The following is a 15,770-nucleotide window of genomic DNA, read 5'->3' as shown; positions in this document are numbered from 1 at the left end:
TGGTAGCCCAAGCAAGTGAGTAAGAGTCAGTCTTACATGTGGCGTTTGACTAGTTTATTTGTGTGGTTTCATGCCCAAGTCACCATCTATCATTGGCCACAGTTTTGTTTTCACTGAACACAGAATGCACGCTGTGGACCTGGATAAATTAAGGCTCAGAACTGGAGTCCAGGAAGGGAAGTGCAGGACAAAATGCAACTGAATTAATAACAATACCTAACTTCCACTAATGACTGAGAAAAAAGGAGCATAAGCCGTGAGTCTTTACACTTACCAGCTTAATATGTTCTCGCTTCTGATACTTTTCACTATAATACTGTTCCTGTCGGAGATTGAGGAGCTGCTGTTGTTGCTTTTCCTTCAGTTCTATTAACTTCTGGGTCATTTCTGAGTCAAGGGCAGCCAGTTCTTGTTCAATAGTTGAACTGTGATCCGGGCTGCCAGTTTCACATCTGCAAAGACATATGGAATACTGATAACTCATTCAGTAGGTACAGTTAGTACAATTCCTATTTTTTTCTTTTTCTTTTCTTTTCTTTTTTAGCAATTCTCTAAAGTAGTAGCTGTAGCCCATCAAGAATGCATAAGTCTCTCTGAGCTGTATATTCTTACAATTATACGATCTACCACATACTTAAAATGATTGGCTGGTTTCTCCACTGATTTGCATTTTCCATGCAAAATGAGTGCAAAACATGTAATATTGTGGTGGTGGTGGTGGCTATAGTGGTTTAAACTCAATTTGCACAAGGTGCATTGCAGTGCAGTGGAAAATCAGGATCAATATAAATAAGAAATAAACATAATAGCCAACATTTTCCCAAACTGGATGTAAGTTCACATTTATGCGCCTAAATAAGTGGTGTGATAGACCCAGGCCAGTTGGGTACAGCAGACTAGCAGAAGGCAGATATACTGGCCACAGTTTTCTGTTCCCTGACTGACCAGAGCAGGGGCTGCTCCAGGCAAATGAGAACACCTGACTTTAATTAACCTGTAAAGAGTCAGGTGAGGCCATTAAGTTAATGTGACCACCTGACTCTGATACTATAAAAAGGGCTTACTCCAGTCAGTCAGAGGAGAGGAAGTGCAGCTGAAGGGCTGGTTAATGAAGACACCCACAAACCATTGGTAAGGGAGCCCTAAGGTAAGAGTGAAGAAGGGAGAAGCAGGAGAGCTGTGGGGAAGTGGCCCAGGGAAATGGGCAGTGAAAGGTTGGCTGCCAATAGTGGCTAGCATTAGGGTCCCTGGGCCGGAACCCGGAGTAGAGGGTGGGCCCGGGTTCCCCCCAACCCACCACTACAGGAACATCTCCTGGGAGGGGAAGTCAGGCCCCTGTCAGGACAGGAGGCTAAACAGAGACTGTGGGAGTTCTCTTACCAACCTCCTTACTGGCCTATGATGAAGAGGGCTCAGTAGACTGTAACCCTGGCCCTAGAGAGAGAAGGGTGACGTGGAGGGTCACAGTGAGCCACTGAGGCTAGCATATACTGCCTAGAAACACAGGACCCACAGGGGGTGGGGGAGCAAGGTCAGAGCTCTGCCACAGTGTCTTGATTTTCAAAATTGCCCAGCCCTTAATAAGCATAATGGGAGTTCTTGGGTGATGAGCCTTTTTGAAAATCAAGTCACCTATTTAGGTGCCTAAGTGGGGATTTAGGAACCTAACCTGAGGCTTGCATTTATAAAAAGCCTTGCCAGTGTTTGTTCAGGAGATAGGAACATCCCTATATCTGCTAACTTACTCTCCTTTGGAAGTTATGTACGGTGAATGTGTGTGCATTTGTGTGAAAGTACTTAATGAACTGCAGAACTGTGGACTTCTGTGAAAAAGGAAACTAGCAGAGGAGTAGGAAATTAAGTAAGGCAGCACACAGGAGCAAAGGAAAAATTAAAAAAAGAATTTAAAAACTAAACTCCCTAAGAAGCAGAATGGGATTTTGGTCTTGGGAAAGAAAGGTAAACGAACAAGGGCAGGGAAAGGGATTGATGAGGGAGCAGTGCATGTGAGAGTGAGATAAACAGTGCATAAAGTTAAAGGATTAAGGTAACATAATAACAATCTAAACAACAAAATTTAAACATGAAAGAATATACCCTGATCCATATTCCTAAGAGATTTCCATCCTGCATGTTGGCACTGGACCATACAGCAGATTACAAATTTCTGCGTAACACAGCTGACAAACAGCGCTAAAGAATTTTATCGACTCAAACTTTGGTTGTATTCTGTTTTCATGATGTCAAATTCTAAGTCACTTAAATATGGTGAGGGTGCTTTAGAAGTACAAAATTCTTATTAAATTGAACGAGGGTACTGTCATTGGACAATCATAAATGGCCAAGTTGCCTTCTGGGAGTGATTTGGGGGCTAATTTCCTGCCAGTTACAATCAGAGGTGTTGTTATGGAAGTCAGAGGCCAGAAATCACTCCTGGCTTTTTCCCTCTGCTTGTCTCCCAGAGATTTTTTTTAAAAATGTTCATGGTTTTCATATTTTAAAAGCTATGATGAATTGCAAGTAGTCAATTTTATGAAATAATAAAAAGGACTTAGAATGTAATGGTGTTTATTTGAATTAAATGAGTTGCAGAATGATGCTGTAATGTTTACTACATTTAAATAAACTATAATTAAATGAAAATGCTGTATAATTGGGATGAACAAAAATCTACCAAAAGGCATCCCTGATTAAGCAGATTCAACGATGGTATTATTAGCATTTAATCCTACATAAACTTAAGCACATGAGTAAATATATTTTGCATAAGTGTCTGTAGTTGTTGTTTTTAGGGGTCTTTATTGATAAATAGTTCATTGCTACATGCACAAAATGAGAGTATTCGAAAGATTTAGTGAGTCACAGTACACTTCCCACATCAAATTGACAGAAATAACTACAGTGCCTGCACCCCTTTATTTTCTAAGAAACTAAAAAAAAAATCACTTTCACACAAACAAAAAAATACAGGGCAATAGAGGATTGAAAAGTAGACTGGGCACAGATAGGGACTGCATAAAGGGAAGGAGCCATAACATCTTGCCTAGATCTACTTACAATAAATCAATTGTCACCACGTGGTCTAGAGAATTCATATTTTGAAATTTATTCGATTACTTTCAGCTGTTTGTCAGTAAATCTATCAGGTGTTCAATTCAAGGAATAGGTCAAATTCTTAGTATTCTATTAACAATTCTTTCCAAGGTTCCAGTTTGGCAGCAGATACAAGTTAAGAATCCCCTTCCTTGCCACAAATAAAACAGAACCAATTTTGATTTTCATCTCTGGGGTAGCACCTTTAGAATTCACATTGTGGGACCTAGATCCATTTGTTTGCTCATGTTGGTCCAGATCATGGGTTGTCCTATTTGCATCTGCAGGGGAGTAAAGGGGAATAAGGTGTTCTCTCATCTCCCCCCTGTGGACTACATGCATGAGCTACAGTGTAAAGGAGAGAGGCAGCATCCCTGGGGGTACCCTTCCTCTTTTCCTGCAGAAAAGCAGGGAGGCATAGGAAGTGTGCAGCACTTTGCAAAAGCACATCAGCTAGTACAACTGTCCCTGCTAGGAGAGGCAAGTCATCTGTGCCAGTAAAGAGCTGATGCAGATTACCTCCTGTCTGCAGCAAGGAGGGAATCAGGGATTGAATTGTGACTCTGTAGTTGTGAGTTGGTCCCTGGTCTGCTCATACACATAGGTGCAGCCTCTTATTCAGGGCATATGGGAACTCCACAATCAAGTGTGTGCAATTTGTAAAATAATTAGGGTGACCATATTTCTGAAAGAGAGAACAGGACACTGCTTATGGCTGGCCCAATGGCCTCTCCTCCCCCTCCCCCTGCACGGGTGGGACCAAACCACTTGCCTGAGCCCTGCCTCCTCCTCCCTCTTCCCTCCTCCTGCACAAAGTGATCACTGGTCATTAGTGCTCTGCCGGCACCCCTCCCCCGTCCCTGGTCGCTTCAGCCTTGCCTCTCCCCCTGCACCGGGCTGGCCTCGCCCCTCCGCATGTTCCTCCATACCGCACTTCTTTGACAAATGTTGGCCAGAGCAAAGGGGACAAATGCTCACTTTTGCCAGACAAAAAAAGGAACGTCTGGGGCAGGGCTAAAGAAAGGGGCTGTCCCAGGCAAAACAGGCCGTATGGTCACCCTAAAAAGAATGGATTATCAGAACAGCTGAATCCCATGAGAGTACCATACAGATGACAGTGGGTTTCTCAATACCCAAGTAGTGTGTCCCCTATTGTATAGGGAAGGTGATATACACAAGCAATCTACCATGTAAATTGGGACAGTCTTCTCTGGTTGCGAGTAGAGAACAAATGCATCACAAAGGGGGCGTCTATTCATTGTTGCAGGTCCCACCTTCATTTCAAGATCTCTGCCCTCATTCAATCTATGAATGTCGTGGCCTTTGTTTTTCATCTGTACTCTTGTGCTATCTCCACATACTTGTTATGTTATCAGGTACAAGTAAATGGATAAAGATCTTTTGTATTAAAGGAGAGGACACTAATATACCTTCTCATACCAGTTAACATACCTTTTCTTACTTTCCCTTTTTGTGTTTTTCTCTAAGACTGCCCTACGACGCAGGTAGTCGTTCTGGATTTCGTTGTATTTTGCAGTGTGCTCTTTGATCAGATCCGTGGTTTTCTTGTGGTGTTTCTTTACAAGGTCCTTCATTTCTTTGTAGTGCTTCTTCTGAAGTTTAACGAATGACTTCTGTTGTTTCAGCTCCTCAATAGTCTGTGCTTCCACTTCTGCAACAATAATCACGGAAACTGCATCATTTTTCTCTGACTGAAAAGAAGCCAAAGCTCTGGATGGGCCTCCAATTCTAAAATTTGAAACCGTGCAAGCCACTGTATTTAACTGAAATCCAAAGATAACCTCAAATGCAGTTCTGCCCTAAGGTACAATGCAGTCCATGGGCAAATACTGTTACTTGTTCCTTTCCCACTCCCTTCTCTAGGCAACAGTTTGCATAAGGACACATTTTCATACCAGTACACAAGGCTTTAGCTGTGCTACACTTTGACAAGTTACTTCTATTTTCAATTGAATATCCAGGAGGATTGCAAAACTAAAGCTCCATGGACCAAATTGAAAATATACCTTTTACTATATCAGAATCAATGTAATCTTCAAAGAAGTTGAACTAAAGGGCTTCTGAGCTTTGGAAGTGGAGAATGGACTTGATGTCCTCAAGAAGCTAAGCCAGCAATGACATTCATCTAGGTACGATGAAATACAAGCAGTGTATCTTATTATTAGGAGTTATGCCATTGACTTCAGGACTGGGCTCTACATTGCACTGATAGCTACACTATCACGGGTGGATTTCCAAAATCTCCAATATTAAGAGCTCTAGCGTATGCAAGGCGCTGACAATAAGCCATCTAAGTCTGCTCAGAGTTAGTCTAGGTGACATGGTGGTCAGAATACTGGTACCTTCCCTGCATTCAGACTCCGAATACAGACGCTCCCCGGGTTACACAAACCCGACTTACCCAAATCTGGACTTACGGAAAAAGTTCCATAAGTTCCATAAGCTTTTTTGTTTTTGTTTTTTTTTTTGTTTTACGCAATTGTTGGGTATACGTTCCTGACTTATGGAAAATTTGACTTACGCAAAGTGTTCTGGAATAGAACGCTTGCATAAGTCAGGAAGTGTCTGTACTCCCACCATTACTAGCACAGGCAGTAGTGCAACAGACGGAGATATTAAGAAAAAGCTCCCTGCAGAGACCCAATCCTACTCTCATTGTAGTCAATGGGGGGTTTGCCATTCAAGATGCAGGATTGTGTCGTAAGAGAACAAGTCCTGGTATGTACATTTGCCATAAAGTTCTTTCAGCAATAATCAGACAATGAAAAGTCTAAACCAGGTAGCCTATTTTATGAAATGTACGTATCCCTGGACAAAACCGTAGTAATCATTCAGAGTATGCTACTGCATAACACCTGTATAGTTATTACCTGTTAGGACACTCTGAATAAGATCTTCAGTTTTTGCAGGTGCTTTCACAGAACCTGGAAGTAAAAGATATTATTGATTTCAATTCTTTTTAAACAGAAGTCACATGTTGCCTGTAGAAAAATTATATATATTCTATATCATTATTGCAGTTGACATAGCATATACAGTTGTGTAAACATTCTGAATAATGTGAGGAAATACATTTTAAGGTACCTTTCACACTGCCCAAGAGTAGCAACATGGATGTGTATCCCAATTCATAGATTATGTATTAATTATATTGATTACTTGAGAATTCCAGTTATCACTTTGAGGGTTGAAAGGTTCTTGTCCCAAGATCAGGCTCAGTATTAAAATTACTGTAGAGTTGGGAACCCCAATGTACACAGTTGCAACACTCACACTATAGGAAAACTTCTGTATTTATAATAGTTTATTAATACATTTAGCAAAGTCACAAACAGTCCAGCTCAGTAAGGTGGATGGAGATTGTACAGAATGTCCAGCTGCACATCCATATACTCACACCATTCCTTGTAGAACAATGTTAGCCATTATCTTCCTCATCACCATCACCTTCCTCATCATCACCAGTGGCTATCATCCTGGCATCTCCCAAGGACTACACCTCTCTCTCCTATTGCCCGCAGGCTGGGATGCAACTTGTATAATATGTTACGCTGACGCCACTATGCCTAATGCACATTCAGTACGAGCTTCTCTCCTCTTCCTTATCTGTATTTCCTCATCATACTAATGTTGAGGTGCCCTTCTCCTATTGGTTAGGATGCTAATGACCTCCATTTATTATCATATATGTTGATTCATTGACAGGGCATTCTTGTGATCAGATATCTGCAGATGTTAGCTCGTGTTCATGTAGTTATGGTAAATTCTGAGAAAATGTCCCCTTAAACACTTTATTCTCAGTTCCCCAAAACTTGGGAGTGACTATTGGGCCATTTATCTGTGCCAACGTTCATAAGCCTCAAGCTTTATGCTAAGTGCTGAAGCTAATGGTGTACAGGGTACAGGCCTGTAGGTTCCTTGCATTACTGCTGAATATAATAAATGTGTAATATAATGAAAGCAAGACAGTGAATATAATAAAGGCAAACTAGGCCTATTGTCTGCAGAGGCAACACTTGTATCAACATCAAACAACACAACACAAAATAAAACACCCTAGCTGAGAGGGATGCCACTGAACTCAGTGGGACCGATCATGTGAGTAAGGTAAACAGGATTTGACTCATGGTTAGTACAACACTGGTACTTTAAGTGAGAGTTCAAAAGTGCTTTAAAAGGGTCTGATTCAACTCCTCTGAAGTTTGTGGAAGTTGGATTGGGCCTGTGATGAACAATCAATAATTAAATTGGAAATGTGGTTTTAGAATTCTTTTAAAAATAGATACATCAATACAAATGTATACAGGACTCCATTTTCAAAGAATGAATTTTAAGTGTACAGTAAAAGGTAAATACTTGCACAAATAACTGGACATATTTTTATAAAAGCAATTTAAGAGTCTACCGCTCTTGGACATAAGGAACTGTTGTGCAAACAACCTTGCTCATAATGGAACACTCAGCTGCACAATTACAGAATACTTTGTTATTTTCAAAACTCAGGAAAAATGTTTATGTTTGCATCTGTGCCCTTCTTCATTAAAATACATGTCCTCTCCTATTTACATCTTTCTCTGAGTGGCCAAATTGCTTCTCAAGTATCACAGGCCCATAGCCAAACCAATAAAAGTCTAGGCGTGGGTGTTGAGATGATGGGGCAATTATTTTGGAGGACCTGAGACAGGAGTAAAAATGTACATTTCCCAGGATAATGTGCATGGGGGGATTATTATTTATTTAGCATTAACAATGTGCTTGTGCTGTATTAATATATGAAAATGAAGACAGCCCTTAAGACATGGCAATTTAAGAGACAGAGGCATGTAAATATTCGATAACAGAAGATTGGTCACCCTGGGACATCCAGAGGTTGGCATAACAAACTCACTTCTGGAAGAAGTGAGATTTTAGAAAGCATATGAAGCAAGGGACTTGTGTACTTTACTGTAAGACTAGGAGACGTTCAAAACATATTGCTATTATGCTTATCAACATAGAGCCAGGTATCAAAAAAATGCTCAGTACACAAAATTGAGGTCCGATTTTCTACGCAGCTCAACTCCATTTAGGCACCTTCATGAAGTGGCTAGATTCTTCAGATGTGTTTAGTATTCCATGGCATCCATTGTTCTCAAGATTTCACTCCACTGGCACAAAGGAAGTGTTGGGCACTACTGAAAACCTGGCCTATCACGTTTAAGTGCTGCACTGGTACTTAAGATTCACAAGTAAATACAAAAGTAATGTTCATACTGGATTCTGCTCACTGCCTCTCCAAAGTTCAAGGAGTCCTTGTCTATGAGTGTGTTTTATTATTATTATTATTATTATTATTTTATTAGAGCTGTCAATTAATCACAGTTAACACATGCGATTAACTCAAAAAAATTAATTGCGATGAATCGCACTTGTTAAACAATAGAATACCAATTGAAATTTATTAAATATTTGTGGATGTTTTTCTACATTTTCAAATATATTGATTTCTATTACAACACAGAATACAAAGTGTACAGTGCTCACTTTATATTATTTTTATTACAAATATTTGCACTGTAAAAATGATAAACAAAAGAAATAGTATTTTTCAATTCATTCCATACAAGTACTGTAGTGCAATCTCTTTATCATGAAAGTTGAACTTACAAATGTAGAATTATGTGTAAAAATGGAGATTATTTTTGTTACATAACTGCACTCAAAAACAAAACAATGTACAACTTTAGAGTGTACAAGTCCACTCAGTACTACTTTTTGTTCAGCCAATTGCTAAGACAAACAAACTTGTTTACATTTATGGGCGATAATGCTACCCACTTCTTATTTACAATGTCACCTGAAAGTGAGAACAGGTGTTCGCATGGCACTTTTGTAGCTGGTCGTGCAAGGTATTTACAAGCCAGATATGCTAAAAATTTGTATACCCCTTCATGCTTCGGCCAACATTCCAGAGGACTTGCTTCCATGCTGCTGATGCTAGTTAAAAAAAAATGTGTTAATTAAATTTGTGACTGATCTCCTTGGGGGGAGAATTGTATACCTCCTGTTCTATTTTACCTGCATCCTGCCATATATTTCATGTTATAGCAGTCTTGGATGATGACCCAGCACGTTTGTTTGAAGAACACTTTCACTGCAAATCTGACAAAATTCAAAGAAGATACCAATGTGAAATTTCTAAAGATAGCCCCAGAACTCGACCTAAGATTTTAAGAAACTGAAGTGACTTCCAAAATCTGAGAGGGATGAGGTGTGGAGCATGCTTTCCGAAGTCTTAAAGGAGCAACACTCCAGTGCAGAAACTACAGAACCCAAACCACCAAAAAAGAAAATCAACCTTCTGCTGATGGCATCTGACTCAGATGATGAAAATGAACATGCGCTGGTCCACATTGCTTTGGATAGTTATCGAGCAGAAGCCATCATCAGCATGGACGCATTTCCTCTGGAATAGTGATTGAAGCATGAAGGGACCTATGAATCTTTAGTGCATCTGGCATGTAAATATCTTGCGACACCGGCTACAATAGTGCCATGAGAACACCTGTTCTCACTTTCAGGTGACAGTGTGACAAGAAGCGGGCAGCATTATCTCCTGCAAATAGAAACAAACTTGGTTGTCTAAGTGATTGGCTGAACAAGAAATAGGACTGAGTAGACTTGTAGGCTCTAAAGTTTCACATTGTTTTATTTTTGAATGCAGTTATTTTTTGTACATAATTCTACATTTGTAAGTTCAACTTTCATGATAAAGAGATCGCACTACAGTACTTGTATGAGGTGAATTGAAAAATACTATTTCTTTTGTTTTTTACAGTGCAAATATTTGTAATAAAAATAAAGTGAGCACTGTACATTTGTATTCTGTGCTGTAATTGAAATTAACATATTTGAAAATGTAGAAAAAAATCTAAAAATATTTAAATGGTATTTTATCATTGTTAACAGCGCAATTAATCACACAATTAATCACAATTTTTTTTTAATTACACTATTAACCATGATTCATTTTTAATTGCTTGATCACCCTATATTTTATTATTATTTATTATTTCTGTCTTCAACTCTTGTATAATCATGACCTGTTTCACTCCAATGGTGACTGCTTTTCAGGCATAAGTGGATAGGTATCCTTCTGCCAGAAAGAGGCTATTACTAATGCTGTGAAATAAATAATAATAAGTGTTACAAGACAGGACAATTTTCTCCTACTCATTTTATAAGCTTTTTTTTTAAATGCCAAGCACCCAGGAAGTGTTATTCAGCCATGTCTTGGTTTTGTTTTTTGTTTTTTAAATAATTAATGTAGGAAAAATGTGTTTAAGTCTTTTACCCGGGGCTGGTTGACTATGGACAACCTGAGTTGCTGGCTTCGTTGTCAGAGAAGTGGAGTGACTTAGTCCATTTTCCGCTGGTGTTGGTCTGGGATCATTATTAGCTTCTGATGGTGCATCCCCCTGATCAACCTAAAGATACAGAATATTTTACATTACTTTTCCAAATAGGTATATACATAATAAATACATGCAGGGGGAAGGGGAGGGAGTTATTTATTTCCAGTCCAACCTTCATGCTTCTTTTGATCCTGAAATTTCGTACAGGTTCTAAATACACTGCTCTAAAAGAAAAATCTGGACTTAGTAGCTTCAGTTTTCCACTGTATTACAGTTCATTGTTGCAGATTAACTTTCAGAAATACAGCACATATCTTACTGAACTATTACTCTGAGTGTACTTTTGTCTTGTATAACCACAAAATTTTTTTTAAACAAGATATAATTCAGCTGGGTAGTTTTCAGCCACAAAACAGACAGGTAATTTACTCATTTATAATATGGAATAGTTAGCAATATCAGAGGTGAAACTACATGGAATCAGCATTGTGCTGCATCATAAAACCCTTCTAGAAGGAAGCAGAAGGTAGCAGGAAAATACAATTCAGATCGCTATTATGAACAAAATATGTGTATGGTACTGCTGCTAAATTTCATAGTTAATTTTACTAGATACACATGACAGTGTAATTATTCACCAGCTCTCAAGACACACACACATACTTCTTATCCCCAGGATATAATATTCTCATAATTACACTCAACAGAGAGCATATCAACAGTACCTCCATCCTGCTGAACTCTACATAAATGTGTCTCTGGTATCCAACTCATCTCAGCATTTTCCACAGCCTTTTCCTCCTTGTCAGTTCCTTTATGAACACCTTACAGTTACTCTTGTGGATGTCAGGTTTACAAAGACATACAAGCACTCCATGCTCAGGGAGGAGGAGGAGGGACTCACAGCTCTGGTAAGCTATTTGGATTTTCAGATGGCCAAAAACAGTCTGAAGATCCGGTTGCCATGGCACCAGCTGAATACAGTCCTGGCTTGTTCCTCAGGCTGCTTCTGTTTCACTCTTTAAGGATAATCAAATTACAAGCAGAAGCAGGAGACAGCTCTCAGAATATCCATCTGCCACTCTATCAAGAGGCAACACAGGTTCTGGTATAATTGTTTTACGCTAATTACACAGCCAGTTTACTGCAACCTGGCTCAACAGTCGTATAACTTAACACTTTGTGTACTGTGAAGGGATCTTTGTCTCAACATCTTAAATCTAACACAGCTATATAATGGGATACAAGGATACCACCGCCATTGTGTCTATCAGGAGATTCAATCTATTCCAACCACTTCATTTATCTCATGCATAAGCAAAACATGATCTGAACAGTGATGTGCGTGTCCACACTAGAATGATCCTGTTTTTGGCAGAAGTCTTGGCTGGTTTTATTTTTTGCTTCTTTAAACACTAGTAAAGGAAGTCACATTCAATAGTTTAATAAAAAATGCTCTGCTAGTGAGAACTTGCACTGCATGAATGATTAACAAAAATAAAGCTAGACTTACAAGCTTGCATCCCAGCTTACAAATTCATGCATGGAAAGCAAGGAGCCAATTTTGTGTGTGCAGGTTGATATATGCTAATAAAATCCATGTAGCACTGCACCTTGTTTTCAAACGATTACCACGGCTGTTCAGTTTTGGGCACCAGAGACATTTGTTTCCAGAAACTAAATCGCAAATGTGAGACAAGTTCAGGAAGTGAACAAAGAGCCCTTTTTTACGTAACAAGCAATTGAATCTTGTTATAAAGCACTTGCTCTTCTCCTAATTCATGACCACCCATAATTCTTAAGTGAATGTGATTTTCCCTTAATGGAGAATATCACAGGCTATCTTTCTAAATACATTATGCATTCCACCCCCATATTTTACAGTTTCAGTAGTGAGGTATAAAAGAAACATTAGTTTACGGGGATCGGCAACCTTTCGGAAGTGGTGTGCTGAGTCTTCATTTATTCACTCTAATTTAAGGTTTCATGTGCCAGTCATACATTTTAATGCTTTTGGAAGGTCTCTTTCTGTAAGTCTATAATATATAACTAAACTATTGTTGTATGTAAAGTAAATAAGGTTTTTTAAATGTTTATGAAGCTTTGTTTAAAATCAAATTAAAATGTAGGGCCCTGCGGACTGGTGGCCAGGACCCGGGTAGTGTGAGTGCCACTGAAAATCAGCTTGCATGCCGCCTTTGACACGTGTGCCACAGTTGCCTACCCCTGGTTTACACCCTATGCTTTGTCATGTCTTTAGTAAAAGACTGTGCTTATTTAGCAAAGGTTAGTGTTCAGCCAGGAAGAGCAGTCTTATACAGATGCATAGGATTGGATTCTGTTCTACTATATACCAAGAAGTGGCACTGTAGCTACCTTCCACTCTAACCACACTTGATGTGAGGAGGAGGGTGGATCATCTCAGAAGATCCCATATGCCTGACCCCATTCTTTCTTGTAAAAGGGACTTTATGCCAGCAGCATATGTAAGGGCAGGATCCCTTGTGCTCTGACTTATGACAAGGCTGGGTGACTCCGAATATGTGAGCCACAGTCAGCTCCTTGTAGCCACCACTCTCCACCCTGTCTGGATGTAGTGGAGATTTCAGGGTTACAGTCTCTGTTCACTCATGTCTGTGCATGTCAATAGCAGAGGGGTCTTTAGGAAGGATCTGAATGAGGACAGAGTAGCTGCTGGGGTGCCAGCCAGTGGGTTGGGATGCGGGAGTAGGTTCGGGGTGCGGGCTCTGGGAGGAAGTTTGGATGTGGGAGGGGGCTCAGGGCTGGAGTAGGGGGTTAGTGTGAGGAAGGAGGGTGGGGCGCGGGCTCCAGCTGGGCTGCGCTTACCTTGAGTGGCTCCCGGAAGCAACTGGCATATCCGGCTCCTAGGCTCAGGGGTGGCCAGGCGGCTCTGTGCGCTGCCTCGGCCAATGGGAGATGCAGAATAGGCACTCGGGAGAGGGGGAGCAGCGCTTAGAGACCCCCATGGCCACCCCTGCGTCTAGGAGCCAGACGGACGTGACAATCAATTCCAGGATCCGCATGGAACCAGGGCAGACAGAGAGCCTGCCTTAGTCCTGCTGTGCTGCCGACCAGGCTTTAAGTGGCCTATTAAAATCTCCTGGACTGGTTTCAGTAGCCACAGAGAGATCGATTCCAATTCCGGGAAACTCTTGGCCAATCCGGGAGGGTTGGCAACCCTAACTGTGGCATTACTGCAGGGAAAAAGGCACAGGGGCTAGTTACATGGCTCTACACCTGATGAGGAATTCCTCATGCTCAGGAATCTCCAGCTGGGGACCTGTGAGTGACTTCTGCTCCCTTTGTGCCATATGAGCAAAGGGAGTGGAATGGGGCAGATACTCTGCCCCATAAAATTGCTTCCTTACAAACTATTTTACACAGGCACATTAAAAAGTGTACTGGACGTTTACAGCTGTGTAGCTACAATGCACAACTAAAGTATTAAAATGCTTCTAATTTTACAAAGTATTTTTCTGGGACACAGCATTTTAAACATAGTAACTCTAAGGCTTGCAGTGAAGGAAGATCTGGACTCATGTAGTTGCCTGTGATCCAAAACTGAGTATTCATATCATGTTCAAATGTGCTTCTTTTCTGAAAATAAAGTGCTACATATTGCAAAAGAAATGATCAATTCTGTAGCTAATTCTCCTACTTTGCTGCTTTATTCCTAGATAGTATCATTTCAAATCTGTATCTGATTCAAACTGTGAGTACAATTAATTATTAAGTAATTTCTATGGTTGCTAGGTTATGATTTTTCTGATTTTCACACCTGAAGGTTAACCTCTAATATCTAATTGAAAATTTGTCTATTTTCCTTCACCAACTGCTGGCAAGAAGCCTGATTAAATGCATCAAAGGGAAAAAAATTCTATGCTAGGAAACCACTCATCTTTGGACATATAATAGATAATCTTACAAATATAGCCTATATATTTGAAACTCCATTTAACAAAATTGAGTGTACACACATTTGTGCGTGTGCAAATCTTGCAGTTCGACATAGAGTTACCCTTGTAAGTGTGATTTTTATGAGCAAACATGCGCGTAGAAAAGTAACACCCTTCATTCTGAAACTCTTGCCCAAGAAGTTGAAAACAAGAACATAGTATGAAAAATATACAAAAGTTCAGGAATGAGAAAAATACATTTTTAGTGCTCAATCCATTTCAGATTGATGAGTGCAGCCCTAATGTCATGAATCTTACCCAAGATGTATGTGTACCAAGACATGGTAGGAATGGGATACTTAAAATGAAACTTAATGTTGCAAGTTTGCATGTATCTCCTGCCACTGCATCCGTTTTGCTAGTTTTATTGATAAACGCAATACCACAATCATGTCACTTTCCTCTAAAAAAAAAAACCATACTTCTCTCCTACTGTAAAGTAAGTGCCTTTGCCCTAAGAGATTTCAAGCTGTTTGAAGTATCAGAGCATTAACCAAGACTGTTTGCAGCAATTTAACCCCCATCTTCCCGTTAGCCTTTAATAAGTACTTTCTGATAATATTTTTCTTAGACTAACAAATAAGTGATAATCTTGTCCAAATCAAATACATATTCACTTTTTAAGCAAAAAATTACCTCTCGACGTGCGTAAGAGATTATGTTAAAAAAAGATTTTGCTACTAAAATAGGATTTCATGTGTAGAGCGTCCTAGACAAACTGAGATACTATTGAATATTTCAGCGTCCTCATTCAAGCAGACTTGTGAGACTGTACATAATAAAGAGACAAAGAGGCAAACTGTTGGCCAAGGAACTGTAATGACTAACTCATTTGATCTTATTTGGGGAGTGTATTCTTGGTTACAAAAGCGAGTTCAGTTGAGCTTTTATAATGGAGGATCCAGGAAATGGGGCAGGGGGCACATAAGGGACTGTGGAGACCCTGTTTCCTGGCCTTCCAGGAATCAGGACTTAACTGCTTGTGCTAAATACCCTTTAACTCATGTGACGAACCTAGAGTGTGACACAGGAATTGTTTAAAATCTAATGCTGGGATTTTCAAAGCCATTCGGATGCCCAATTTCTAGTAACATTAATGAGAATTGGGAAGCCAAATTCCACAGGTGGTTTTTAAACCTCCACGTAAATACAACTACAATATGCATTTACCATTGAAAATCAGTGCATAATTGTCAGAGGCCCCCAGGTATGCACAAAAATACACATATGTCTACTTATGTTTGTACAATCACTGCACCTGCACAGGCAAATGTGAATTTAGTCT

The 15,770-nt window shown here is 39.9% G+C and overlaps 1 protein-coding gene across 2 annotated transcripts in view; it reads right to left on the bottom strand.

The window, feature by feature from the left end:
- PLCB1 (phospholipase C beta 1) overlaps positions 1-15,770 on the bottom strand; it is a 663,557-nt gene that overhangs the window by 112,736 nt on the left and 535,051 nt on the right. For both annotated transcript variants that reach the window (XM_050952023.1, XM_050952024.1), the window contains exons 24-27: positions 10,448-10,580; positions 5,985-6,038; positions 4,546-4,765; positions 275-452 (exon numbers count right to left, since the gene is read on the bottom strand). In XM_050952023.1, coding sequence (XP_050807980.1) covers positions 275-452; positions 4,546-4,765; positions 5,985-6,038; positions 10,448-10,580 — 585 coding nt within the window. The remainder of the gene's footprint in view (positions 1-274; positions 453-4,545; positions 4,766-5,984; positions 6,039-10,447; positions 10,581-15,770) is intronic.

Source organism: Gopherus flavomarginatus, chromosome 4 (genome assembly GCF_025201925.1).
Source record: "Gopherus flavomarginatus isolate rGopFla2 chromosome 4, rGopFla2.mat.asm, whole genome shotgun sequence".
Lineage (NCBI taxonomy): Eukaryota > Metazoa > Chordata > Testudines > Testudinidae > Gopherus > Gopherus flavomarginatus.
Note: the sequence above shows the minus strand (reverse complement) of the source record. Positions and strands in the feature narration are given on the sequence as shown.